At 45.6% G+C, this 27,279-nt stretch overlaps 1 protein-coding gene across 1 annotated transcript in view; it reads right to left on the bottom strand.

Annotated features, from left to right (window-relative positions):
- Positions 1–27,279, bottom strand: part of LOC118286276 (latent-transforming growth factor beta-binding protein 2-like) — a 79,766-nt gene that overhangs the window by 25,665 nt on the left and 26,822 nt on the right. Inside the window, exons 4-15 of the mRNA XM_035610592.2 lie at positions 23,443–23,696; positions 22,325–22,522; positions 19,298–19,492; positions 17,779–18,071; positions 16,721–16,823; positions 9,077–9,151; positions 5,559–5,681; positions 5,293–5,457; positions 3,546–3,875; positions 2,707–2,726; positions 2,430–2,466; positions 1,870–1,944 (exon numbers count right to left, since the gene is read on the bottom strand). Coding sequence (XP_035466485.2) covers positions 1,870–1,944; positions 2,430–2,466; positions 2,707–2,726; positions 3,546–3,875; positions 5,293–5,457; positions 5,559–5,681; positions 9,077–9,151; positions 16,721–16,823; positions 17,779–18,071; positions 19,298–19,492; positions 22,325–22,522; positions 23,443–23,696 — 1,868 coding nt within the window. The remainder of the gene's footprint in view (positions 1–1,869; positions 1,945–2,429; positions 2,467–2,706; positions 2,727–3,545; positions 3,876–5,292; positions 5,458–5,558; positions 5,682–9,076; positions 9,152–16,720; positions 16,824–17,778; positions 18,072–19,297; positions 19,493–22,324; positions 22,523–23,442; positions 23,697–27,279) is intronic.

Genomic DNA, 27,279 nt, shown 5'->3' with positions numbered 1-27,279 from the left:
CCACCCCGTGGTTTTTAGATTTGTATCCAGTGGAATAAGCTGCTTTACATCAGTTATTTTTTTTATCCCTTCCTAAATACAAAGATTATTGCCAATATTGAATAAGTGCATAGTGCAGATTCAGGCAAAATACACACAACACCATGTATAAGCAATTTACAGTTTTATATATATATATATATATATATATATATATATATATATATATATATATAGTATACATTTTAAAGGAGTTTCAAAGCTTGTTCAGTACATATAAAGCTTAACAATATTTCTTGTTTACTCCAGAGAATAATGATATAACATGAATAATATGGCTTCCTACTGACCTCTGAGAAACCATACAAGAGGTTTGTAGGAGAAATGTTGTTAAGGAACCAAGTCGAACACATGAAAGAGTCATTACAGGCACAAGTTGGACCGTTTGCCGGTGAACACACTTTGGCAAGTGTGAGTTTGAGAGTTCGGTTACCGCTGACACAGTGTGGTTTTTCCTCGAAGTGAGCTAGATAGGTGAGCTCGAGCGGCGCCACAGTTGCCATGGCGTTGGTCACAATTGCACAGACGACAGCGGAGACTGTGGCGGGGAAGAGGTTTGGCCGTCGTTGCTAAAACACTTTGCCCAAGATAAGACTGGTGAGGGTGATTTGTACAGACATGGCGGATACTGTTGTCGATTCTGTTCTCACTCCAGACAAGGAGGTGATTGCTGATGTTCCTCTCAGTGTCCTAAATCCCTAGAATCAGTTCAAGCAAGATTCCTTCAAAAAGATTTGTGCACCGAATCGTTCTGTGCGTTCACTGAACTGAAACACAGCTGAACAGTAAAACTTTCCTCATGATCCCTGCTTCCAGAACCGGAAAAGTTGTAATATTTATATTTTTATATGAAAGTTTCCTTGCTGAATATCAGAGATGAATGCTTTTTAAAAATGATTATTATTATTTTTTTTCATTTACAGTTTGACTTCTGCTTCTGGCAGATGGAGCCGTTGACTCGGACCCAGGCGTCATGTGATCGAATCACTGAACATGCACTGTTGAGTCACCCTCACAGTGAGTCTCCTCCTCTCGTCGCAGCTGCAGCGGCACCTGGGAGTCTCAACGCTGCGAGACGCATTTTAAAGTTCACGCTTATCAGAAAAGTCTGTCGAAACAACAGTGAACGTGAGCGCTTGTTTTCATGTGACTTTGAGTGAGAAACCATGGGGGGAATTTATTAGGCCTGGAGAAGAGAATTGTCCATATAAGTGTATCCCTGCGAACAAATCAATGACTCAGTGGGTCAAGTGCATCTGTGCACGTTCACTCACACAGACTGAGAGCGCGACTGGACGAAGGAAGTGTCAAGAATCAGGAAGTGATTCAGTTCAGGTCGTTTATCCAAAAAGAATCCTTCTTTTGAACGAAAAATGTAGACAAACAAGTCTAGAGGCACCGCTGCTCTGTTTCTTCACGAGCTCCACAAACCTTAATGCAAGCTTACTTTAAGAACAAACTAAAACGTGCACTCAGGTAAACAGTTTACATGCAATTTAGTGCCAAGACTAAATTGCCTGGTTCTTCCTGTTTTGTTTTTCAAATTAGGCTGTTCCGTATTTTAACAAGTGGAATTTCTCCATTCAGAGTTAATACAAGCCTGAAACTGCAGATATTGTGCTTGCGCTGTTGTTTTTTCCTCACACTCTATATAACTGAATATATTGCTTTAGTAACAGGGTTAGTATTGGGTTATTGACACTAGGATTATTCCCTTAGTCTTTCATTAGTTATTGGAGAGAGTATTGGATCTAATACTTTCTCGAGTGCCGATCCTGAGAGTTTCAAAAATGCCCCAGTGTATTTGGTGTAGTTGAAAGTGTATTTTACCTGTGGTTGAGTCTGTTTGGGTTGTGTCCCTTGAATCTGGACTCAGGTCGATGACGGAGGAGTCTGGAGAAGTCTCTGTGAAGAGGGATCGAGGGAGTGGATGAGTGCAAATACAGAGAACCACTAACGCTGTCTCACAGAGCGAATTCTTCACGACCATCACGATACGCCACTTGTTTTCCCAGCAACTACTGCCTTTAGGTGTCACTCACTGGACAGCTGGATCAAAAAAGATCCAGTCTTTTCTTTGGGCTTAAAAACAGCACGAGGAAGAAAATCAATCCAATAGACTCATTGTATGTGGGCAATCTCCCGACTTTAATGTCAATGTTTTCACTGGCGGGAGGGCAGAGCGGAGAGACTGCCACCGCTGTGCAGGAGTGAGCAATTTATAGAAAACACATCACACGCCTGTGTCTGAGTGAAACTACTATTTGCCCTTGAGCTAAGACATGGAAAATAAAACCACAAGAGGCATTAAACAGCAGTGTCAAAGCACTTGTCAAGGGTGAAGAAGTAGAGTTATATGATCTGTGTGAGCAAAGCAGAGAAGAAAATACCTGGATATTTCAGCGGTGAGTCAGTCACAACAGTTGGCTGAAAAACAAGCAAATATCACTTGTCAAAAAGGATATTGGTCATATTTTTCATAACCACATTCATATTCTTACAGTGTGTCTGCTTTTTTTCCATCATATTCAGTGCTAATTAGCTTTGCATCTATGAAAATGTGGTCAGAATAAGTTATAAGTTAAAACAATCCTAAGATAGCTGGAGCATATCGTTTTAAGATAAACATTTTAAAGGCCAAGAGGCTGACGGGGAGGGAGAACTTACCGGGATCAGAATTTCCACATCTGCCATGGGACAGAGAGAAGAGGAAAAGTTCATCAGTGGTAAAAAGTTCAGATTAAGAAGTACCATTACTGACTACAAACAACGTACACAAAAACCTATGCTCTCTTTACACACTTGACTTCAATCCTGGAGGCATTTAACAAATCCTACAGCACATTTGTCCTCTAAGCCGGACATAGGAAGTTGTATCATGAAAACAGTGCACGAAAAATGCAAACGACAGACAAGGAAATAGACATCGCTGATAATGAAGACAAAAATCTCTAAATATTTACATAATTGTCTCCTCATATAAATCAAAATGTTGTAGCCGTGCCAGTGAAGTACCTCACGAGCATTAAATCAGGAAGATACATTTGCAGAAAATCCAGGGGATTTAGATGTATAGCTAATGTGGATTACTTGTGTGAATCACTGTGACGCTCACAGGGTGTTTTTTCACTTAGATGGTTGGTGTACATGGCTATTCCTTCGAATAGGTTCGATGTTGGAGCGAGCATTTATTTGTGGAGCTCAAAAACATCCTGTTGATGTTTGGATTCTTACAAAAGGAGCTAATCCGTTGACATCCTGTGAGAAAGAGATTCCTATTGTGTCATCACTCAGCCGCTGTGCACTGTTTATGCCGCGGGTCGTGGTAAAAATATTCAAGTGGTTAAATGAATACCATGTTTGGATAACTCTGGAGCCTAAGTGCATAATATGCACGGGACAATCAGCAGCAACATCTATTCCTCTCTTTATCAGTCAGAGTAAACATTTATCAACCTAAAAGTCAACTTGGCAGGAATTCCACGTACCAGGCGTTTTATTCTCACCTGCTGGCTGTTTGGGTGTCTCTCTGGCTGGGTCAGAGGGATGGAGAGGTTGCTGCGGAGTCAGAGGGTGCCGGGGTGCTTGTGGTGTCTCTGGGTACTCGGGGTATTGGGGCACTTGTGGTGTCTGCGGGTAGATGGGGAATTGTGGTCTTCTGGGAAACAGCAGTGAAGGCTGAGAGGACGGAGGCTGCGGATAAGTTGGACTCTGCTCCTCCCATGTTACTCCTGTGCTCTGCAGATCATCTTCTTCCAGATGTCTGACAGAAATCTGCACATCGGAGAGCGAGTAGGTATACCCGTGGCCAGCTGGGCAGATCTCCTTGAAATGGTCTGCAGGGTAGGAAACACATCAGCAAACGATGAGCCACAGAAAACATGGCCTCGGAATCGTGCTCTCCGACTTCTAAAGCTAATATAAAACGCTGCCAGTGTGTAATCGTGACTCATATTTCTGTCTGATGTTCACGGCAATACCATAAGCCATCCGTGTAACACTGTTATGCTGAGCATACTGTGCTTCGCCTTGTGCTGTGAATGAGGGGGTCAGGTTTCGGCTGTTGCTGCAGAACTATATCGAACTGGCAAGCCAGTGACAGCTGACATCGAGGGCTACGAGGGAGAGGATTTGGACCGATTGGGGGATATCGAACAAACAGGCACAACCATGCCAGTCGGGGAAATAGAAGATCTAACTGACCTTTGAACCCTTTGGTGTATAGGCATGTGTGAGAGAGGCTACTGGAAGATTGGCTGGTTTCTTAAAAGGAGGGAGACTGCAACTCTCTGTGTTGGAGCCCAACAAACCTCAGCGATGGTGAATCCATTACAAGTCAGAAGCACTGTGTCCCCTACCTGACCTGAAACCAGAAACGAGTCTGGAATAGAGATATGAGTAATGACAGACATGCGGTCACTGTAAATGCAGGAAATGTGGATATGATAAGCTACTGAATGATGCATTTAAAAGTGGAGGGAAATGGGCCTATACGTGATCAGGAGCCACATCATAGGCGGCGAACATGGAATGGAAGTCAGTGGGCTCCTGTTACTGAGTCACAAGAAATGTTCAGAGCATGGATCTAACAGCTTGTCAGGCTCTACAAAAGCCAGCGTCCGAAGTTACCAGAGGCTCTGTGGCTGTGCACTGTGTCAGTGCTGGCTGCGCAGCACCATGGAGGTCTGTGTCTGTGATATCTGATCTATGACGATCCCCATGAATCAGCGGCCAGTGCAGACACCAGACCAGCCTGTTTCGCTGCGAGACTTTGAAGATTAGATCGGTATGAAAAAAAAAGAAGAAGAAAGATGACAACTACTTCCCATGTTTCACTTGGCCGAGCTATTTATTTCTGCTGTGAAGCTTTGCCGATCTATTAGTGGGGTTTCTCTCTGGAGGTTGGAGTGATAACACAAGACTGACTCCCATTATTATGTAGCCACCAAAATATGAAAACTGTTATGCTTTTGGTCCTCTTCCACTCCAAACACTGCTGGCTATTCCGAACAGCTTGGCGTGCCAAGCAGAGCGCAAAATGGTGGCTGAGTGGTAAATGTGCTCGCACTCCCCTCGCTAGCCCACTCATAAGATTATATGTGACATTTTATATCTGCAAAAGTGATAAACCCAGCAAATGTTTTCTTTAGCAAGTGCAGTAAAAAGTTTATAAAGTTTGCAGATGGATGACGAGTTAAGTCTCGAGGAGGATTTGTCTACGGGAGCAGTGAGGGGTGTAACATTTGACTGTACCTGATCCGGGCAAAGGGCAGCGATCGCACCCAGGGCCCCAGGCCTTGCCCACTCGGCTGCAGCAGCAGATCTGCTTGGTGAGGTGTTGAGCGAGCGGCAGAGAGCAGGCGCCCGCTGACACCGACCTGTAGCACAGGGCCCTCTGGTTGGACACGGCCTTGTCCGCTGAGGAGAGAGTTGACACCATCATGTAAAGCCAATGCAGTACATAATGAAATAGTCCCGGCCTCAGATAAAGCGTTGGTGTGTGTGTGTGCGATACTTACAGACACAGTGACTCCTGGCAGCGTCTAACATGTAGCCTTGTAAACATACGCATCTGTAGCTTCCCTTGGTGTTGAGACAATCTGCATTCTTACAGATCCCAGGCAACAGGCACTCATTGATGTCTGTGAAATATGCAGTAGACGTCAGTCATGCAGGGTCTAGTACATTCTGATTATGGAAATATTATGAAGTAATGTTTTTCCCCTCGGCAAGAATTTTCTGAACTCCCACTGAACCCCTCAACCAAACTTGGTACAAGTATCGATATCAGATTCAGCGTTTTGCATTCCACATTAAGTATACAGAACTTTCTTGCTTGCAGACTGGCAGCGATGATGTAAGGGTTTAGAAAACATTTACACCTTGAAAGGTGACAAATTATACTGCAATAGATCATGTAGACAGTACCACCAGCTGCTGGGAGGTGATGAAATGCAGAGACTTTAAGGTTGCACTGTTGTATGAAAGCGAGTGATGACACAGGGGAAACAGGCACAATGAATTCGACCACTGTTAACCAGAATACACTTTAAATCATGTTTCCCTCTGACTGCAAGATGTTACAAGCTTTCGGGGCTGTGGTAGCCTTGACTTTAATATCTGGGCAGTCAAGCAGACACAAAGGAAATCGCAGAATGTTTTAGATTATCATCTTTCTCAGCATCTTCCCATTATGGAAGAATTTTCTGACCATGAACCATGTGCCTGAGTTATATGGTGGTCAGTCGAGTTTGCTTATTGCTCCAACAGCTCCCGAGTCGCTAAGCCAACTGGAGTTAAACTAGCCAGTTAATGTGCCAGCCAGAAACATAGGGGGACATATTTCAGCCGCCTAGTCATGCGATCACACTGGGACCAGGGAAGGTTTGTTGTTCTACCGTGTTAAACAATGAGTACATCATTAAGTCTTTTCCCATTGCTCTGACGACTGGAACTCGACAGCCTGCCACCACAGATTTTCCCAATTCTAATTAATCTGGTCTTGTTTTGTTGTTTTGCTTCCTGGTGGAAAAAGTGAGCTTATAAGGGATTGAGGCTGATACAGTCTGTGGACTGAAGCAAATCCAGCGAATGCCTCAATGTCCCTTTTGTTGTGCAGTCGTTTCTTTTCTATTTCATCTTTTTTTTCTCTCCACATCTCTCTTAGGACGGACATGTTCCTAAACTGAAACTGGCCTTATAGTGACAAAACCTCCAGTCTCTCTGTTTTTTGACAGAGTGAACACGCCTTTGTCTTTGCCTGTGTAGATGAGTAGGAACATACTGTGAAGACGATGAGGCAGACCAGATGCCATGACTATCTCTCCCGATTTCCACACTCCGAAGACTTGATCAACAATATTGTGTGGTTTGATTCAAGCAGCATGCTATCTGGTCAGAGTTCAGGTCAGCGTTGGGCTCAGGCTTCATCACATGGGGTCTTTAATCCATGGTTCGGTTGAGTCCCAGATTAGTGCTATTGTTACAGTCTGCTGGTGGGTTGATTGGGATTGAAACTGACTTGCATGACAACCTGTCATGACCAGCGCTAATCTCAACATCTATTTTGAATTCATGCTCTGTTGCTCGCGTTGAAAAATAGTCCTAGTGGTAAAGAAAAATCCATCAACAGCTTTTATCGAGATTGTATTTTGGTAAAAGATACTGATGATATTGCGGTTCTGTCCAAAAAAGTCCTCAGTGTCAGCTGCAACCTCACTTGACCTTGCACTACTCTTAATAAACTCTCGGAAAACTAGATTCAAATAAACACCTGCAGAATTTATGGAGACTGCAAAGGAAATTGGCAACATCACTCTCTTTATTATGTATTGGCTGTTATAGCCAAAGGGAGCACCTTATGACTACTCTGGAAATCTCAAACCAGACGTAAGTTATGGGGCCAAAATTCATTTATTTCGACACTGCCAATAGTGAAGGCCACATTCTCAAAATACAGTCTAAGCTGCCATTGCTTGGAACAGCAGTTTTTAATATATCAGAGTCTCACCCTGTTGACCCAGAAAATATTCAATATGATAAATATCAACCATCAGTGAAACCTTTATTTCGTTAATAATAAAATGTCAATCGCATACTTCCCACCACCAGTTTACCACCCACAACAGACGGAACATGCAACTATGTGGGCACAGCAGCAAACGGGCAAGAATCAGCCTCTGAAGATAAGGAATCTTCTCTGAAGTCAAAGTGCAGCGTATGGCTTTGACGCGGCATCTTATCGCAGTGTGGCGAGGACGTCACTGACCACAAGGGTCGGCGTACAAAGCCAGAGCAGTAAATCATGCATATTACAGGATGTGAGACAAGCGCTGCTCTGTTCCACTAAAGCATGCTGCAAACAGCTCAGAAAAGGAAGCCCAGTTTGGCGAGCTGGACGGCCTCCTGAAAATAATGACAAAATCCAAGAAAGAGCGAGCTTTTGCCTCCTTGGCAGCGGCTGCGAGACCTGAAATTAGAAATAATTTTTGGGAATGGCGCAGCAGTTGAACAGGACAGAGATTTAAAAGCGCGCCAGTAAATATTGTGGGTAACTGTCAGCTTTGCTTTTATGGAACGCGTGGAACGAGCAACTGAAAGGGTCGCACATCTTGAAACAATCACAAAAGAAAGACTTGAATACCAAATAAGATACATTTTCACATTCGTTGGCTATTGACACACATTTGGAAAATGAGTGTGTACTTGTTCACATGTCTTTTCGTTATCAAAATATGTTTCCCAGATTAATCATTACCTGAAAAAAATGAATCGGCCAATAATACAGATAAGAAAACTTGTTGAACTTGCTGAACCAGTGGATGAGGCCTGTTATTGATGTATTCAGAGCATTATGTTGTTACATTCCATAGGTTAGTTAACATTGTCCTTTGGATTACAGCAATCAAGTCACTGATGGAGCTCAAGTAGACCGCCATTCTGTTTTTTCAACGTGTCAGCATCAGTTGCCTTGTTCACAGAGCAAGCACTGCATTTTTTTTTATGTATCCCTGAGCCCAGGTTTATTTGCTCATGTTGGTGCACAGAGTTTGACAATGTGGGTGGTTATCTCGTCTTCAACCAGCAGCCAAATGGCAACCTCTGGCATGCTGCAGGGAAGGACGACAAGAATGGCCTGAGTTTGTTTTCACATACATATAAATGGCTCAGCTGAGCTTTTTCTTCCGCCGGCACATTTAGGAAGCCTGAGAAACAAACAGGTCGGCAACTAAAGCTCCCACAAAAATACTCCACATTTACCATGATCGCTGCCCGCCGTACCATTCTCCACTTAGAACGCTAAAAGCCAATTAAAACAGCAGCCCCGGGTGCTTATTGGCTGCTGAACTCTGACCTTGGACTAAGGCTAAGTATAGACCTGACCTGGTTCCCACAGGTATATGGGAGATATACGTATGCTTTGAAATATATGGTATGTTTTTATCACATCCAGGCCATTATATTTAATGTAAGCTGTGTTGAACACACCTTTTAAAATTGAGCAGTGGGATCGATTCAACTTATTTAAATAGCTTACCTTGACAGTGTGTCTGATTCATCCTTTTAAAACCCTCGGAACACTCCACTTGTCCATTGGCAATCACTGCATATGCTGCAAACAGACAGAGAAAGCACAGGTTTAGATGATCTTACAGTGCCGTGCCTCTGCCTGTCACAAGGCATGGCATTCATCGTGGAGGGAGAAGACGAGCTCCGCTTTTTTCTCTCTTTGAGGGTGGTTGGGAGGGGGGTACCATATAACTTACAGATGTGAGCATCTTGGCAAAAGGAGAAATGAGGGGACCCACAGCTGGGCCTCGAGGGACTCCAGAGTGAGCGTATGGAAATGGATCCCCATTGAGCACATTTATAAGACAGCGCTGTCATCCAGCAGAATGTAACGATAACACTCGACGTCATTTATAATCATATTACCTTCAACTCTCCTCAACCCCCAGGGACAGATGAAGGAAATGCTTGTATCATAAATATGTTGAGGTCGCCTACATGACAGCCCTGACCTTTATCGTCGACCACGGGGCAAATTTGCTTAAACGAGATAATAATGCTTTAACCGTGCACGCTAGGAATGGCGATTAAGGTACCAATCACAAATAGTGATTGGCCCCCAAAGTTTTTTTCCCCCTTGTTGTCCCAAAGCAACGGAACTCATATAGTGTGTGTACATTAGAGATTTACAGAGGTGCTGCAGTAAATAACACAGGGTGTTTTTGTTAATACCACAGTGTGGCCATACTATCAGTGACAGAGGCCTGAAAGTATCATGTCATTTCTCATTCAGCACCCAGTCACGCCTCAGTATGCTCCATTAACTGTTGAGAGGGGTCAATGTGACTATCGTATGGCAAAGACGGGGTCCCTGTGTTTGAGTGTGTGTGTGTGTGTGTGTGTGTCTGCATGTGTGTCAAAGAACGAGTGCGTATGAGGATCTATAGGTTTCTTAAAAGAGACAGGGTGATTATTAGCAGCAGATCTTTCTGACCGAAAGTGACAAATAAGAGGTTTTGCTCCATATCATGTTCAAAGGCGAAGATCCAACTGCGGATTTTCGAGGGGAAAATGTCTGTGCGGGTGAGGAGGGATCCGAAAATAGCAACATGCTTGTTAATGTGATGGAACTGTTTGTCACTGTTCTAGTCAAATGAAATCACAGTCATGATCCAGCTTAAAGCCATGATTGCTGTATATTATATTGCCTCCTAGTCAGGACAGCCAAGATTCTGCGGTGGAATTAGTCCTGTTCACATTCATTTTTTACTTGCAACATCCTCCAATGAGAGCAAACCTGGAGAGAAGTTCTTATTTCCAACTTTTCCCACTCACACAAAACAGGGACAAATGAGAATGTTGACAATCTTTGGATTTACACCTAGGCCAGTAAAAACAAGATTTTACCAAACTTGCTGCCACAGCGACAAAGGGTTGAAAACAAGGGGTGACGCATGCAAGAAACTACGGTCACAGCCTTGCCAGCAAAGATAACACATCTCCTTCCCTGCCAGAGTTCTCTGGGAAAGGTCGCACTGTGTTTGTGACCAAAACTCCAGCAACCCAGAGTGCTGACTGAGGGGCAGCTCTCGTCTGTCCCGTCTGTCGTCTTCACCAACGCATGTCACCCGACAGAAAGCAGGAGCGAACATATACACTGCACCCTCCATTGTTTCAGAAGCTTGTTCAATAGTTTTCAGAGTCGGAAAATGGAGAGAATAACGTGCTGTACCGTTTCGAGATTCCAAACCCAGTAGCCAGAAAAGCAGACCTCATCGGAATTCAATATGTAAAATATCAACACAACAATCCAGTAAATACACAGTAATCAGTCATGAGTTTGTGTCATTTTCCCAGGAGTGCCTGGAATGTGTGCCACATGGAGGTTTTCTGGGAACGAGGTCCTGGAAGCTGAGTTATGTTTTGGTCCTGCTGTGACCCAGTGGACCAGGCTGGGTCAGTGTACCTGAGGGTTGACAGAGCAGAAGTGGGTCAGTATGAAGGGGGCAACGGGAAAAGGGGGGAACTGTGTCAAAGCGACGCCCCTGTTCCTGTCTGCCCACCTCCTCATCTTCCTCCACACCCCTCTAATCCCCCGCCAAAGTTTCTGAGTAATGAGCTGTTGTGGTAGGCCGGTGGGCACGCCCTCCTGCCGTGATGGGATCAGGGAGAGTCTGGCCTGAGTGACAGCAGGACGCACATGCCAAGGGAAGCCCAGTGGGGGAGGTTCAGGAGTCTCAATAATGCTTATTAGCAGGGAGGAGAGGACCTCTGCAGTCAGAAACAACTTGAACGTGAATCTGAATTTCAAAACCCATCTTAAAACCTCTTTGTGAAAGTCTGTTTGTGTCGCACAAGTCTTGTGCAGTTTTAAACCTGATTATGTAAGAACTATCACATTGACATATTTCCACATATATGAGATGCATTTTAAGAATAATTGCATAGAGCTTTATTTGCACATAGGATCTATTTTGACATTTTGCACTCAACATTTCCTCATGTGCCTCTGGGACTTCAAAAAAACACTGGCTATCAAAATTTAGTTCGCGAGGTCTTTATTGTTACCTCGGGGCCATTTGTTTGGAGTGAGTCAAAACTAACTGCTGATAGAGCAAACAGACACTGACAAACTCTGCCTCGCCTTCTCTACGATGCATTTCTAAGATTACGAAAGTCTAAAGTGTTTGATTGTTATTTAATTCTATAATTTGGGAACACAGGCTTGGTACGTCATTGTGGTCAGAGTCTTGCTTCTGAATCCTTGGCAACATGCACCGGAAACTTAGAACATTCACTTCAAGAAAAGACGCTAATGTAATTTTCCTTATTATACAAAAAGCTTAGACATTACGGGTTTAGTGATGTGTTGGTTCTCATGCTTGTTTCTACGGTCATTTGTGTAGAAAACATCCTAGTGGCACAGGCATTGGCTTGCAAGAGTGAGCTCAAGCTGCGCATCATTAGTGTCACCCGTGGTTACAAAGACTGTAGACCCAGACTGGTCTGTATCCACTGAGGGTACAGACGAAAACATCCAATTGTTGTCTATCCATTTAGCCCTGTTCAACAAAAGACTTTGTCACCCCACACTAATTTATTGTCCGTCTCCGTTCAATTGTGTTGTGCATTCCACTGGCAACTGTTCAGTAATACTTGCTCAAATTCCTTCAATTCAAATTTCTCGGGGCTTCCTGATTGGTGCAACTGTCCTAAATCAAACAGGAGTAAATCCCCTTGATTCTCTTTTAAACATGAAAGTTAAACGTGGTCCGCGGAGGGTACCGCTGAGGGCGGTGAAATGAAAGGGGCAGCTTATGCAAAATGAGAAAGTGAAGGGAGAGGGAGGCAGCGGGCTGAGAGCGGAGAAAGCGTTTATGGTCAAATGGCTTCCTCAGCTGTATAGAAATCTTTAATCGTTAATTTGGTACAATCGCTCTGCGGACCACCCAGCCCGGGGCTGTTCTTCCTAGATGACTGAGAAGTCTGGTCTATCAATCACGGGGCTCAGAGCCCTTCACCAATTTCCCCTGGGAGAGGCTTGAGAAGCAACCTCAGTGTTGGACTTCTCCCCTTAGCTGGCTGGAAAACCGGAGAACGTGTGGGAGACAGGAGGGATGGATGGCATCCACAGGACAGGGAACAGGAGGCTCTTGCTTTCCTTTCCATTGGGGGCCACTCTATAGGAAAACAACCATCACAAAGGGCCAAGTCCTCCTCAGGATCCTTTCCAGCAATTTACTTCCTGACATGCCGCCACGGGACAAACTGGTGCCGCACAGAGAAAACCAGGAGCAAGCAGAGCCCTTTAATCACCCTGGACGGTTTCGGGTCTTGTGAGTCTCTACGATGGCAATACCATGTCCTCTTTGCTTCTGAGCCAACGCTTGATTGGAGCAAACAGTTTAATGGGAATGGTCATTTGCTCTAAAAACAGAATGACTCCTTGGCACATGCCACATTCACCATTCTGGCACGCTCCATATCGCGTGCCGTGTAAATAATGTGTCCCTGCTCGTAAAGCAAAGGCTAATCAGTTAGTACACATGGGACTAATATCAACATCCTCCTCTTGATACAGATATAGACAGGGTACCAGTCCACTAGCGACGGGGTATTTGCTCAATCATTAACAGTCTTTGCTGTATCTGTATCATATTGCGTCAACACGACCACATGCGCATCAACAGCGAAAGCAAAGCTTTGATGAGGAGATTATTTCATTTTTCTGCTACATTAAATCCTTGCTCAAAACATATTTTCATTGCTTCTATTCACGAAAGTATGCATTATACATCTCTGTTTGTAGTTTGACAATTTTGCCTAACGCCCCTCTCCAAGACGCTGACGGCAAAGTAACAAGCATCAAACACACATTTAAAACAGATCCACATTCCTCTATAATCTGCAATCCACTGTGGAATATTAACAACCTGGGCTGGTTCCAGAAATAAGGCATGCCACGGTACATTCACAACCAAAATGTGCTCAACGAAGCTTGTATCCAATTAAAAAAAAGTAAAAAAATAAATTCATATTCATCTGCCTCCAACTGGAATATATTTCTTATAGCGGTTAGGTCTGCTCAGTCCTGATTAGCCGTACTGTTGCCCAGCTAATAGATTCCATCATTCTAGTTGTGAAGGGATAACGCTAAGTCAACATCAATGAATCAAAAGCTGTCAGAGATGTGACGTCGTTGTCTAATCACCATGAGGAGCTGCCGTGGAGCGGTTCCAATGCATCTGTTCTTTTGCAGCCGGTTTCTAAAGCAAAGTCAATGCATCTCTGGTTTGTGTTGGTCATTAACAAGTGTTCATGTTTGATCAGCGCTAATAAAAAGCAATAAGCGCAGGCTTTGGCCCCTCGATGGATGTCAGATTAAAATCTCCGGGGAATAGATGGGAGATTTGGGAGAGATGAGTTCATGTGGGAAGATTTGAAAGTCGTGGACCTCTATGGGCCCCCCGCCTGCTTAGCCTCATCTGCCTTTATTGATCGAAATCTCATGAAACATGGTGTCCTCATTACGGGGAGACACAACTCCTATAGTTAGAGGTGGAATAGAATTTGTGGTAAAGACAGCACAATAGAGTTAGAAGCCAAGGCTCCTGTGGGTGTGGTGGTTGCGTTAAGCCATGGGGACGTCTGATCTGCCTCCCTGGGAAGCCTCCCAGCAGAGTCACAGAGGGAAGCTGCCCAGCCACTAACAGATGGGGAGACAAACGGCTTGTAGAATTCCTTTAGCTGTGAAACACTCAGTGAGGGTGGGGCTGCCAGCACAATTACAGTGTCATGCCAGCATTACAGTATCGGTCAGACTCGGGCCATTGCAAACGGCCTTCAAATGGGTTTGAGAACCTCAGATTAAGTCGAAAGTGCACAAAAAAATTGAATTTCTCTCACTACACAGCAGATTCAGTTTCTGCGGTGTGCTCTCAACTTGTGCCACCAAACTGCCTCCTGCAACCCCCCCCACCACCCATTTCCTATTTCTCTTCCACCTCTGCATCAGTTCCTAAAAGAAATTACAACCCTACATTGATCTAGTTTGAAATTCAAACAATACGGGGCACGGTTCTTTTCCACTTTTCCTCATCATGAGAACCAGAAGGACAGCGTCCACTGCAGCCTGCTCTGGTTGATCTGGATCTCATTACGAGCCAGGAATCCTCAGCGTGTAACTTTTAAAGGCACCGGCTCCTGAAGGCTGCAGCTCCAACCGAGATGGTGGCAGATACACTGGTAAACAAGCCTCCTTTTCAAACACTCACCATAATCTCCTCTCTCACTGCCACAGCAGTGACATAAAGTCCTACATAATATCCTACAATATAACGTCCTGCATGCACATTCACAGACTTCAGAGACCCGGCCAGACTGCAACAACAGCAATGCATTATGAGTCTGCATCACTAGATCGAGTGGTGCTGACGTTAGTGTGGAGCCTAAATGGGCCTAGAATGGGAAAAAAAGATGTAGATATCTGAAGTAAACCCTGGAAGACTTACTAAGAATTCTGTCCGCAAAAGAACCCCATTAAACTAGGGTTATATTGGCATCCTCTCTAAGTGCAATTAAAAAAAGTGAAGTAGTAATGTTTGTTCTCAGTCAACAGTGCAATTTGTAACCACCTATAAAGTGAGCAATGGTAGCGTTACACCCCTAAACACAAACAGGGCTTTCATGACATCATTATCACACACTGAACAGGACACACAGGAGACTCTTAAAGCTGGATGACTTTTGTCGACGCTGCGAGCAGACGGCTGAACCTATTCACTATGAAATGAAAAGGGCGGCATCAGTTTTCAGGGGCTGTTGTCTCCAGGCCGCGCATAATTCCTGTCAGACACATGGCGAAGCATACGTTTAGGCCAGTAAGGGAGGAAAGCGGCTGAACGATCCAGCCAAGTGTCTACACCGAGAACAATAACACTTTGAAGGAATTCAAAGCATTTCTCTTATAAAAGCTCCCTACAAGACTTCTGGGACACAGTATATGACTTCATTTTGACTACATTTTTCCTCTCTTTCATTCTATATCCTTTCTTCTCTGCCTGCGTGTGACCTAGGACCCAGGCCTACAGTATGTTGCCCCCCCCCAAAAAAAACAACCATAAAAATGAGTGGACGGGGTATTCGCTCTGTTTCTACCCGCAAACTTCAAAGGAGGGAGCAGAGGGGAACATCTGGGAGCCAAAAGAGATCGTGCCGGGGACTTAGGAAGAGCGGGAATCAGACATGCCGAGGGAGATAGAGACCGGGAGAGAAAGGAATGGATCGGCATCTATGATAGATGGAGGAGACCGAGGGGGATGATGTCTGCTTCTGATTAAGGTCCAGGCAGATATTTTGACATTTAGACAGGCGGTTTGATATCTGCGGGCACGGTCGAAATATGAATACGAGTGCTGGGAAGCAACTGGAAGTCGAGTGTCCCCGTGTGCCACCATAATGCAGCTGTTTCCCATGACGACATAACCATGCCCTCCAAGTGCTGTCAGGCTGAGTCTCTATCTACTGCAAAGGGTGTCACCGCCCACCCCGCCTGCCAGCATACAACCACCCTGCTGCTGCTCCTCAAACCCACCGCAGCTCCGGTCGGGCTGCTCATTTCCTCACTCCTTTAAGGCCACGTTGGCTCACTCCGCCCGCGGGGTGGGTGGCACTCGTGCCAGACTCTCATCTTCAGGCTCAATGTGTTTTCATTTGCTTTCTGGTTTTGGTTTTATGGAAGCGTAAACGGCTTCATTTTTTTTTTTTTTTGTACCACTGGGTGCATGGGCGAGTCACGCAGCCGCCTGAAACGAGATCAGGAACTCAAGGATGGCGGCTACGTGCTAATCATCATCTGTCATCAGTATTGTTTAGGTCTGTGACAATTGCTGTAAAAATCAACCGAGCATAAACATCTGCTGTTAAGGAATATGATCGGCATCTCTGACTAAACACCTTATTGTACTACATCACTTTAAAAGTAGAGGCCAGCTGCATCTGGATGTCTTGAACAGTATAAGAACACTGGGAGATCAACATACCAAGAGCACAACAGAAAATAATACCAACAGAATTAGACCAGATTAGAAAAAGATTGGATTTAAGCATGTGTTGGAACGAAGCAGGAGTAAACAATGGCTCAGCTCTGATGCCTTTAGTCAGTAGGGCTTACCTGGTTTGGTCGGACACTTTTGGCACTTGTTTAGACCCCAGGAGGCACCCACACTTCCACAGCAATCATCCTGTTTGGTTAGGCCTGGCAGAGGCTTGCCACACTGCAACAACACACATCTGTGTTAAATCTGAGAAACAAGTTTTGAGAAAGAGCGTTTGTGCATGCTTGTTTGTGTGCGTGTGTGTCGGCAAGAGGTGAATTTGTGAGCGTGTGTGCCTATCTGCGAGGACAGAGTGAACCAGACACATCTGAGACTAGTTACTTGGAGAAGGACATAAACTCGGAGCCTCTGGCAAAACTATGAATCTCCTGGCATGCCTCATTTAGGCATTTGGCTAATTGTGAGGAGAGATTCCTATCGGACCTTACTTATTCGATTTTTTTGGCCAATAGAAATGTCTGAAAGTAAGGAGGCAACAGAGAGGACATTCTTCTGCATAACAAAAAAATGGCACACTGGCAGGAGAAGAGGCAAAAGAAGAAGCTGAAGCTTTCGTATATCATTTTCATTTCTGGGGCAGTTCTGATTAAATCACTGGGAGGTTTAATCTCAAACTCTCTCTCTCTCTCTCTCTCTCTCTCTCTCTGAAACCAACCAATAAATGAACTTGTTCAATGAAAAATCCTGGTAAAAATAACTCTGCTGCAGATCATTGTCTTGTTGAAACCTAAAGGCTGAGAGTAAATCACAACACCTTAAACATCCATACATTATTTTGTACAGTAGAGGAGAAGGAGAAGGACCACGTGGGCTGGTTCTCAAGCTTAACCTTCATCCTCTGAACACATCTTAACTCATAAGCATGCCTTTGTTAGAGACGCGATGGAACCTGAGATGACCAGTGTGGTCAGAGCTCATAAATCCTGGCCAGTACATAAATCACTCCCACAGGCCCACTTCCTGTTTGAGACAGAGAAGGTGAGGTGAAGTGAACATGATGATACCTGTGGCAAAACAGCACTTTCCTTTTTCTCCCTCTGCTTTCATCGAACATAGCAGGTGGCAGCTAGTGATGACAGGGCACCCGGGGTGCTTAAACGACTCAACACAATACCTGTCCATCCACTGTTTCCTGAAAGCATCTTCCCACGTGTCCGTTCTGACGGTGGTGCGGTCTGGTGTTGTGGCTGTTCCCGTTCCCGTTCCCGTTGGCTTGCGAGTGCCTGCTGCTGTGCTCATGCGTGGGTTCGTGTCCATTACCAGGCTGGGAGCGTTGCTGGACAGAGTGAGCCCCCTCTGTGGTGGCCGGCCTCTGCCCGGGCTGGACCCGAGCTACTTGGTGGATCTGGACCTCGGCCTCGGGAGGATGTTGTATGTGGACGTTCACCAAAGACGGGTGGAGAGACACTGGACGAGGAGAGGACACAGTTTATACAATATAGTTGATAGTTTGCAATTTGAAAAATGTAAGGGGATAAACGCTGTATGCACACACTGCTATCGGCTGCCTGACATGCTGTAAAAACTTGTTCAACACACACTTTCGCTTGCTTCATCACCATGTTATGAGAGCTACATGTGGAATTCCCGGCAGTGAAGACACTATTAAGATACTGCAAAACAATAACAAGACAAAGAGTTTTGGATTCTCTGGTTTAAATCAAATCATCATAAAGACCAAAAACAGATTTGTTGAGGGGTTGAGAGGATTTTGCCGTGAAGAGAATGAGTTCCTTTGTCCTTCTGACAGAGGGGAAACATCCATCTTCGGGGAGTGCCAGGGTTTTTTCCCAGAATCCTGACCCACTCTCATGAATCATACACTCACAGACAAACGTCAGGGAGAGTCCAATCCAAGGAGAAGAAACATACCTTATCGAGAGTCCTGAACGCAATACTGCCTGCGTGCATATACTGTGTATGAAGCATGCAGAAAAGGTTCATTTCTGACATTCGACCATCTCATTTAATTGTGATTATTCGTGTCATTTTATTCAAAATGAGGGATGAGAGAGGTTTCTGAATGGAATTTAAATGATCTAAGACAGAGTTTCTGCTTCTACTTATGGTTAGACAGAGCGAGATTCTGAGCAAGACATAAGGAGGAAATAAAAGGAGATGGAAAGCGAGCAGATCTTTCTCTCTTTTTGTAATTCCTTCTTCTAGTTTCATGATGGTGCCTTGCTCTGTTTCTAATTTTCACTTCTGTCTGATGAAAGCAGCATTGTGCGAACAATATGAGGACTTCCACTGAGTCATCCATTACTCGTTCTGCCCAAAATAGAGTCTTACCTCCACTGCTGGCCCACAAAGGCTGAGTGCAACATGGTAATACGATTTGAGAATTAAGGAGTACACTTGTGTATTAAAAAAAAAAAAAAAAAGGAGCCAAAGTGGAGCAACTGGCAAAAACTAAAGGTCTCATCACACCACATTTAAAAGCGGGGACATTTTGTGGCAAAATCAGAGCGTACATCTTTTGCGTTGTGTTCAACTGACTAATTGCAAGTTGTCTCGACAGATTGGACAGTTCTGACAGGGTGTGTTGCACCGTCCACTTAACCCTGTCAAGACGAACGGTTTGGAGACATTAGAGCGGGAGAGTCGAGCAGTCGAAGTCGCTGAGTGATTACCTTGCTGATTGGACAGTGGCAGCGTGTACATGGAGTGGGAGGGAGATTTTGGTCCCTGGTGGCTGGCATCCCGGTGAGGGCTGGTTCTGACAGGAGCTGGGAGGTGGCAAAACTTCCCCGTGGAGTTTGACGGACACCAGCACTGGTCCCTGCCGATGCATCGGCCTCCATTAAGACAGGGGATCTGACAGAAGACTGCATGGGAGAAGAAGGGAGAAGGAGGGGGATGGGTGTGACAGAGGTGAGGAGAGAAAGATGGAGAGGGTGTTACAAGAGTGTGTTAATCACACAGATGTAAGCATCCTCATGCACAAGGGTCCAGTGAAAAGAAACAGAGAGAGTCGTCCCAACAGGAAAGGCATGTGCTGAGGGTTCACTTGGGTGAGGTTTGTTTGCAAACAGTTAGAAATGGTCGTGCTGTTCTCTACTTTGGCACCGCCAGGCACCTCATTCCACTTGACGTTTGTGGAGTTTCAACTTTGTCCCGGGGGCAGAGCCACGACACTGGCCCTCATGCTGCACCCCCTCCATCGGCATGTGTTGCCCTCACGTCAGTAATTACATACTCCTGAGCTGGGTGATGAGTGATGATTCATCCTGTTACAATTTGGAGAAAAAAACAAGTGCATGCATATCTGTATGAAACACTTGCGTGACTGGCAGTGGGAAAAGATATGAGAAATGACCAAACTATCGAATACTGTTAAAAATTTCAAAGGAGGGCAACTGGCTCTTAATGATGTAAGTAAATTGAATCCCAAAATGTGTCCCGTCTAAACGCTGATTTATAGGTTGCAATTTACCATGGGGGGAAAAAGAGGAAAGTTCGGCGCTGGCCAGATGGTGTTTGACAGTACTGCTTTCACAGCCTTTTTCCCTGGACTTATCTTTTGGCATACGGGATGTGTGCCAGCTCAGCAAACTGCATACCTGGGCCTGCTCCCACCTACGGATACACTCTGACATAACCCTCTCCTAATTCAAAACATCAAAGACTATCGAATGAAAATAAAAAGAACCTCTATCCAGCCGTGACGAATAAGAAAAGAACTATTCTCGGGGCACAAAGGATGTAAAAGTGAAGTACTTTCCCAGGTCAGCAAAATACCACACACCACAAATATGAGGACTGTTTCAAAAGACAGTTGGAGATACGAATGGCCCGCGGGATGAAAGAGGACACTGCGGTGATGGAAACTGTGCTGAGAGCTGCGTCCTCTCTGACTCGACGAGACAGACAGTAACACACTCCCGGGGTGCACACAGGGAACAGACAGACAGACACTGGACAGGCTCGACTGGCATGTAGGAAATGAGCTCCCTGTCACAAAGCATTACCGACAGTGTGACCGGAGAAGAAAGAGACTCGGATAGAGGGGTGAAAGGCATTAGGAGAGGAGAATTTTGTACACAGTGGATTGAAAACAGAAGAGAGACTGGGATAGAGAGGAAGATGGAATAAAGATGTGGAAAGACAGACGGAGAGACCCAGAGGGTCCAGCATGGTGTCCAGACATACAGGAAGGCCTCCTCTGATTAGATATGCTGGATAAATGATCACAAATCCTCTCAGTACAGGAAGCAGCTCTGTCCTTGTTAGGCCTGTCCCACCCTGGCACGGGGAAGAGACTATTCTTAGACAACATCCTACTGTCGACTCTGTACGCCTCGCGCCCTGCACGCCTATCGGTCTGTCTCATTAACAACCTCTAAGAAACAAATAAACACACACACACACACACTTCTCCAGCAATAAACAGACTTCAAGTCAGTTTAATATCAGGCTTTAAAATAAGTGCTGTACACAGTGTGCGTATCGAGGGAACCTGTTACAAGTATCCAGCCAGACTTAACCGTCTAAGGAACATAACAACAGCGTGAGATAACTGTTTGTTGTCCACTTGACATTCTTCAACGAGCACGCACACCGAAGAAATAACAGGATGCGGGCCTACATGGAAAGCAGTCTCTTTTTTAACACACTCTTTAACACATGCCTTTACATAATGGAGGGAGATTGCTCGATAATAAAAAATTGGGACATAAAAACAAACTGCTGCTCGGGAAGACGAGGAGGTGCCAGGAATGTAATCTTGTGGGCGGCCTCTGCCAGGATGCTGAAGTGTTTGGAATATCCACACCACGTTCCAAAACCCCATTAATGGACACATAAATCTGCAATATCAGCCTGTTTATATATTCATAAGTCAGCTAGGTCCTCCCCACGGAGCCCTTGTGCACTTGAAGGAAGGTGAAGGATGGATGCATGTTTGAGTTTGTATTTATGTGAGTTGTGGACTTGTATGCATGTGTGTGGTATGTGTACCCTTTACCTCTAATCCCCAAGAAGTAATTAGTCCGTGTCGTAGCTGGACCCTTAGAGCTGCTGACCCTCCCCTTGGCATTGACCGCCCCCTCCCTTCCCATGGACACTCCTGTGTGAATTTGAAGCAAAGCCCCCTGGATAAATGGCAGGTTTAATGTAATCCCTGTAAAACCCTGCTCATGCTGCTACTCTTTCTCCCCTTCTGCCTCTCCCTCTCCTCTTTCATTCGTTCCTTCTCTCCCAGGGAGCACATTAAACGGTTAACGGTGGGGCCAGCCGTGAGGCGTAGACCGCAAAGAGATGGGACTAAGTGTTGTGAGCGTTGGACCACCACGTGTGCGTGCGCGAGGGGAGATTAGCCCCCTTTTTACAGGGCCCGCTTATAATCTGCTCTACCGCCGTCTCTCCTACTTTCCACGTCTCTTTTCTCTTATTGACAGTGAGAGTTTTTCTCGGCTTTAATCTCCACCACTCGGCCTCCTCTCTGGGCTTGTGTTCAGAACAGACGGCATGCCACTGGGAACCCATTTTGTAAAGCTCACCCCATAAAAGAGGGAATGAGAAACTAGGATGGTGAAACAGTGGACAGTGGGTGAGAATCAGAAAGTAAGCAAAAAAGACAGCAAGAGGGAGAAGGGGAGGAATGTAGGGACAAGAATGAGACAGTGAGAAAGCTCAGCGGGCCTGGAGTCGACACTCACAAAGTCTGAAGCCCTGGTTCTTTGGCTGCTGCTGCTGCTGCTGCTGCTGCTGCTGCTGCTGCGAGGTCTCACTGTAGACGGTGGTGATGTCTCCCTTCTCGCAGCTGTTGTAGCAGCGCCCACCGCTGCACACCCTGCGGCACAGCATAGGCGTGAAGACGATTTTGATGCGGTCCAGGCTGGAGGTGAGGTTGGCCCCTGGGAAACACACACACACCTGCTTGAGAAGGAGCAGCAGCAGAGACGGGCCGGAGACGAGCTGCATCCTTTCTCCCTCGGCCTCACTGTGACACAATCCCCGCTCGGGCAAAGGGAGGTTTATAAGTGTGCGAGGGTGTGTGCTGACGACTGGCCAGTGGCACGCTGCAGCTGAATGAGTGATGTGGATGTGCCACAGGCCAACAAATGGGAGAGAGAATACTATTAGGCATTGGGCTTGCCTCCAAGTCCTTTATCTCTTTGGAGAAGGTGTTTTGGATGTGTGTATGTGTGAAGGAGACAAAGAAAGCGTGAGTGCAAGTGAACATTGTGTAATGGTGGGAAGCTGTTCAACAGCCGTTGCCCTGGTACAGGGATAAAAAAACAAGGGAAGCATGAACAGCAGACAGCTGTGTGGGCTGGACACTGGATCAGAGGAAGATGAGGTAGTGAAAAGAGAATAAAGAATACGAAAGACGATGTGACGTATTTTTGTTGTTGTTGTCGTTGTGGGAGGAGGCGCCAGTGTTCAGTGTCCTGTCCTGTCGTAGAGGGACAGACTCCCAAAGATATCACGGAATGTAACTGTGCACACACACACTGCTCACAGTCTCTCAAGCGACTAACACACACACACACACACACACACACACACACGCACACACACACACACACGCACGCACGCACACACACGCACACACACTTGTAGCTAATGTTCCATGTCACAATGACACCACAGGATGTGCACATACACTATGTATCTAAGCCTCTGGGGATTGAGCGAAAGTGGGCTTGTGTTTGTTTTGACGTGGCCGGGGAGAGTGGAAATGTTAAGGAAGCACGTAATGTAAGCACAGCTAAACGTTTTATGCTATTCATTACACCGTGTGTAACAGATACGTTCAGTCCTCTGTCCTTACCTGCTGGCTGCAGTGCGTTGTTGAACTGTCCGTGCAGCTGGCTGTCGCCGGCGGCCCTGTGAGCGTTAAAGGAGTGCACATTGTTTTGTCCAGTTCTGTGTCCGTGCCTGTTCCTTTGCTCGTTGGCGTAACCATTGCCACCAGGTAGAGCGTTGGAGGTGATCGGCCCAGAGGAGGATGGATAACGCTTCACAGTGCGGGAGGTCCCCGTCTGCTGAGGGGAGGCATCAGGGGGTCCCCGTCTCACTTGGGTCCTGTCAATCACATCGACACAAGACCATAAACATATGACCTCAGACAAAAGTTAATGTCCCGCACATATATACACTCGCAAAGATACTCCCATCAGCTACGTATGTGCATCAGCGTGAAATCCATTTAAGCGTGGTGATTGTGTGCAACAGAAAATAATATCCCTGAGAGACAAACATGATGTCTTAGGTCATAGTTTTGCCTAATTGATTTTATAGATAAGACACAACAATTTGGAAATAATTCTGATTTAACTAACTGAATAACACCATATCATTCTTAAGGCACAACGGGTTTCTCAACTAACATCTGCTGTAAGTCAGAGAGGCATGACCCACACTAATTAATGAAAGATTACGTTCGACATTAAAGACATTTCGCAAGAGGAGATTTTTCATCACTGATTAACAAAAAATAAAGCATCAAGCAACCGAAAGGAAAAAGACTCGCAGGTCACGATTTGTGCACGTGTGTGGCCGGCCTGTTCGCCTCGGAGAATAGTGTGTGATCAAACACATTCGATCTTTCCGTCAGGACGACAAAACCTCTCCATCACCCATCGTGTCTGCTTGACTAGATTCTGAACTCCCTGTGCTGTCTGACTGTGGCCAGCCAGGGAGCAACATCCTGAGGGTTGCACTGGGTTGGAGGAAGTATTAAAACTAGGGTCGAAGAACAAAGCTCGACCGGAGCTGTGAGGGGCAGGTTTTTTTTTTTTTACCGGTGAGCATTTGATTTGGGTCAATTGCTGAGCCCGTGTTGCGCGACCTGGAAGCTGAGCTCATGTGAGCGACCTGGGGGAGGCGCGTGCCTCTCAGACGGACGGGCCTACCTTGGCTCTTGATGACTAGGAAAGCTCAGGGAGTGCTGGGATTCAGCCCTACAGAAAACATCTGGATCCCACTGATCTGCCCTGACAGACAGTCAACAGAGCAAGACAAAGATGAACAATGTCGGGTAGATCAGAGGAGCAACTCTACAAAGCGCACCTGTGGCCCTGTAATGTAATTGAGGCTGTAATCAAAGCCCAAATGAGGATATAAACCATGCATTAACATTATTACATGTGGCTTTTAGCCACACACTATGTATTTGTGCGCTGAATCAGCCCCCGCGGACACACAAAGACAACCAGGCACATAAACACACGTAATGCCACTACACTAAAATGCATACGCACACTTGCACACAAGAGAATACACACAGTCCCAGCTGTGCTCCATGTAGCACAAGCCTGTGCATGTCTCTTCTCTTCACAGAGTGCAAATCACATTCCTGCTGCCAAGGGCAACGGGACACTAAATGAAAGAGGGAAAAGGGTGAAAAGACATTTGATAATGGCCTCTCACGTCATCTTTCCAAAAGACCACAGGCAGCACCTGTAGCTGCCAGCTGCTGACCCAGATCCTGGATCTGCAGGGCGAGTCCCGGGGATGGGGTGTGTCCCAGGGAAACAAGAGGTGCCGGTGTCAAGGTGGTAAGGACAGACAGGAGGTGACTGACACAGCACCACCGTCCATTCCGAATTATGACCGGGTTTTTCCAACGCTGACAGTGACACCTGGCCTGCAAGCATCCTGCCTCGCTTCCTCGGCTTGGCCAGATGTTGCTCTTTCTGTCTCTCAAACTTTCAATGGCAAAGTGATTTCCTCCTCGCATGAGCTCAGCGCTGCCCTCTCTGCCGGCTCAGCTCAGGGGGCGGCGAGGGCAAACACAACTCACTCTGCACGTTTGATGTCATCATTAGGATCTTCAAGGCCCCTGCGATCCAAGGAGGAACTATTCCCCTGCCTTGTTCCGGGTGACTTGAAAGCAATTTTGAGGACCTCAGCCCAGATTGCACGGAACATGGTTGGAACAGACGGATGGAAAGAAAACGTTTTGTGTATCAAATGATGGCCATACAGCTTTAATTAAGTCACTGGCGGGGCTGATAAGACAGCTGCAAAACGAGCACATGGCAGAGACACGAGGCAAATAAAACTAGTATAGATATCGTATAGTATCCATAATGCTTATTGAAAAGCATATAAAGGTGTAAGATGAGCAGTTATTACAATTACACTAGCTATGATTATCAGACTCTGCCGTTGTCCTGCACTCTATGGAGCAAATTTTAACATTACACCTTCCAGCACTTGTAAAGTTCACAAATTAACACTTCTCAACTCTAATCTGTATACAAACATCCTGATTGTATCATAAAAAAGCTAAGATAATCGCTGTCTGGCTGTAGCTACACAACCTTGACATCGGTATCAGATCTAACTTTTTGGAATGAAGCAAATAAAAATGATGAACAATCAATTAAATTAGCCAAAGAAAAAGTATTATAGTTGGAATCACAAGGCTAAATTATGTTGTGCAATTTTGCTACATAAACACTTTGATTACGTTAGGGAGATTCATACATACATTGTTCAGTAAGGCTCAACTGGGTTTAGCATAAGGCATGTATTATATCCAGTTCAGAACATGTGTTCAATAATTGTATTAAATGAGAAAAAATTCATATGCGCTGATAAATCTCAGTCCAAACATTTGATCAAAGCATCGGTTCATGTTTGATAGCAAAGGAGGCCTCCAACGGAGGCATAAAGCCATTGGCGTGGTCCACTTCCACCCATCATTATTCATTTCACATGTATGGAAAGCAATTAGAAGTAAACCTCAACAAGTTTGTGGAAATTACAAATCAGAGCGATGGCCAAGAACCGACAACGTGAATGAAACGTCCAATTCTTTTGTAAATGTATTACTTGGCACTTGGTTGCTTCGTATCTTTGAAATGATCGTAGCATTACAACATGGGAATGGTGTTACATGGAGACCCTTTTCTTTTTCTTTTTTTAAGTACCAGGAAACCCCTTAGTGGGGATTTTGAAAACACCAATTCCCATCATCCAACTGGTGACTGTGTTGTTTCTGTTGGTTGCCCACCGCGAAAAAGGAGCTTCTAAGATAGACAGGGAAATTCTGGATCACACACACGCACGCACGCACGCACGCACGCACGCACGCACGCACGCACGCACGCACGCACGCACGCACACACACACACACACACGCACACACACACACACACACACACACACACACACACACACGCACACTCTCTCACACACACACGCACACTCTCTCACACACACACACACACACACACGCACACTCTCTCACACACGCACACACACACACACACACACACACACACACACACACGCACGCACACTCTCTCACACACACACACACACACGCACACTCTCTCACACACACACACACACACACACGCACACTCTCTCACACACACACACACACACACACACACACACACACACACACACACACACACACACACACACACACACACACACACACACACACACACACACACACACACACACACACACACACACACACACACACACACTTGCAGTGACCCAGATCCTCTGGAACTGTTTACATCTTAAACCATTTGCGTAGCCCACTCGGCATGACTAGGTCAGAACAGTGTTTATGTGAAGCACCGCGCAGTAACCTATGGTCCACAGCTGACTCATTCACGAACAAGTTGAGTGTCTGAGGTGC

This window comes from Scophthalmus maximus, chromosome 15 (genome assembly GCF_022379125.1).
Source record: "Scophthalmus maximus strain ysfricsl-2021 chromosome 15, ASM2237912v1, whole genome shotgun sequence".
Taxonomy (NCBI): Eukaryota; Metazoa; Chordata; class Actinopteri; order Pleuronectiformes; family Scophthalmidae; genus Scophthalmus; species Scophthalmus maximus.
Note: the sequence above shows the minus strand (reverse complement) of the source record. Positions and strands in the feature narration are given on the sequence as shown.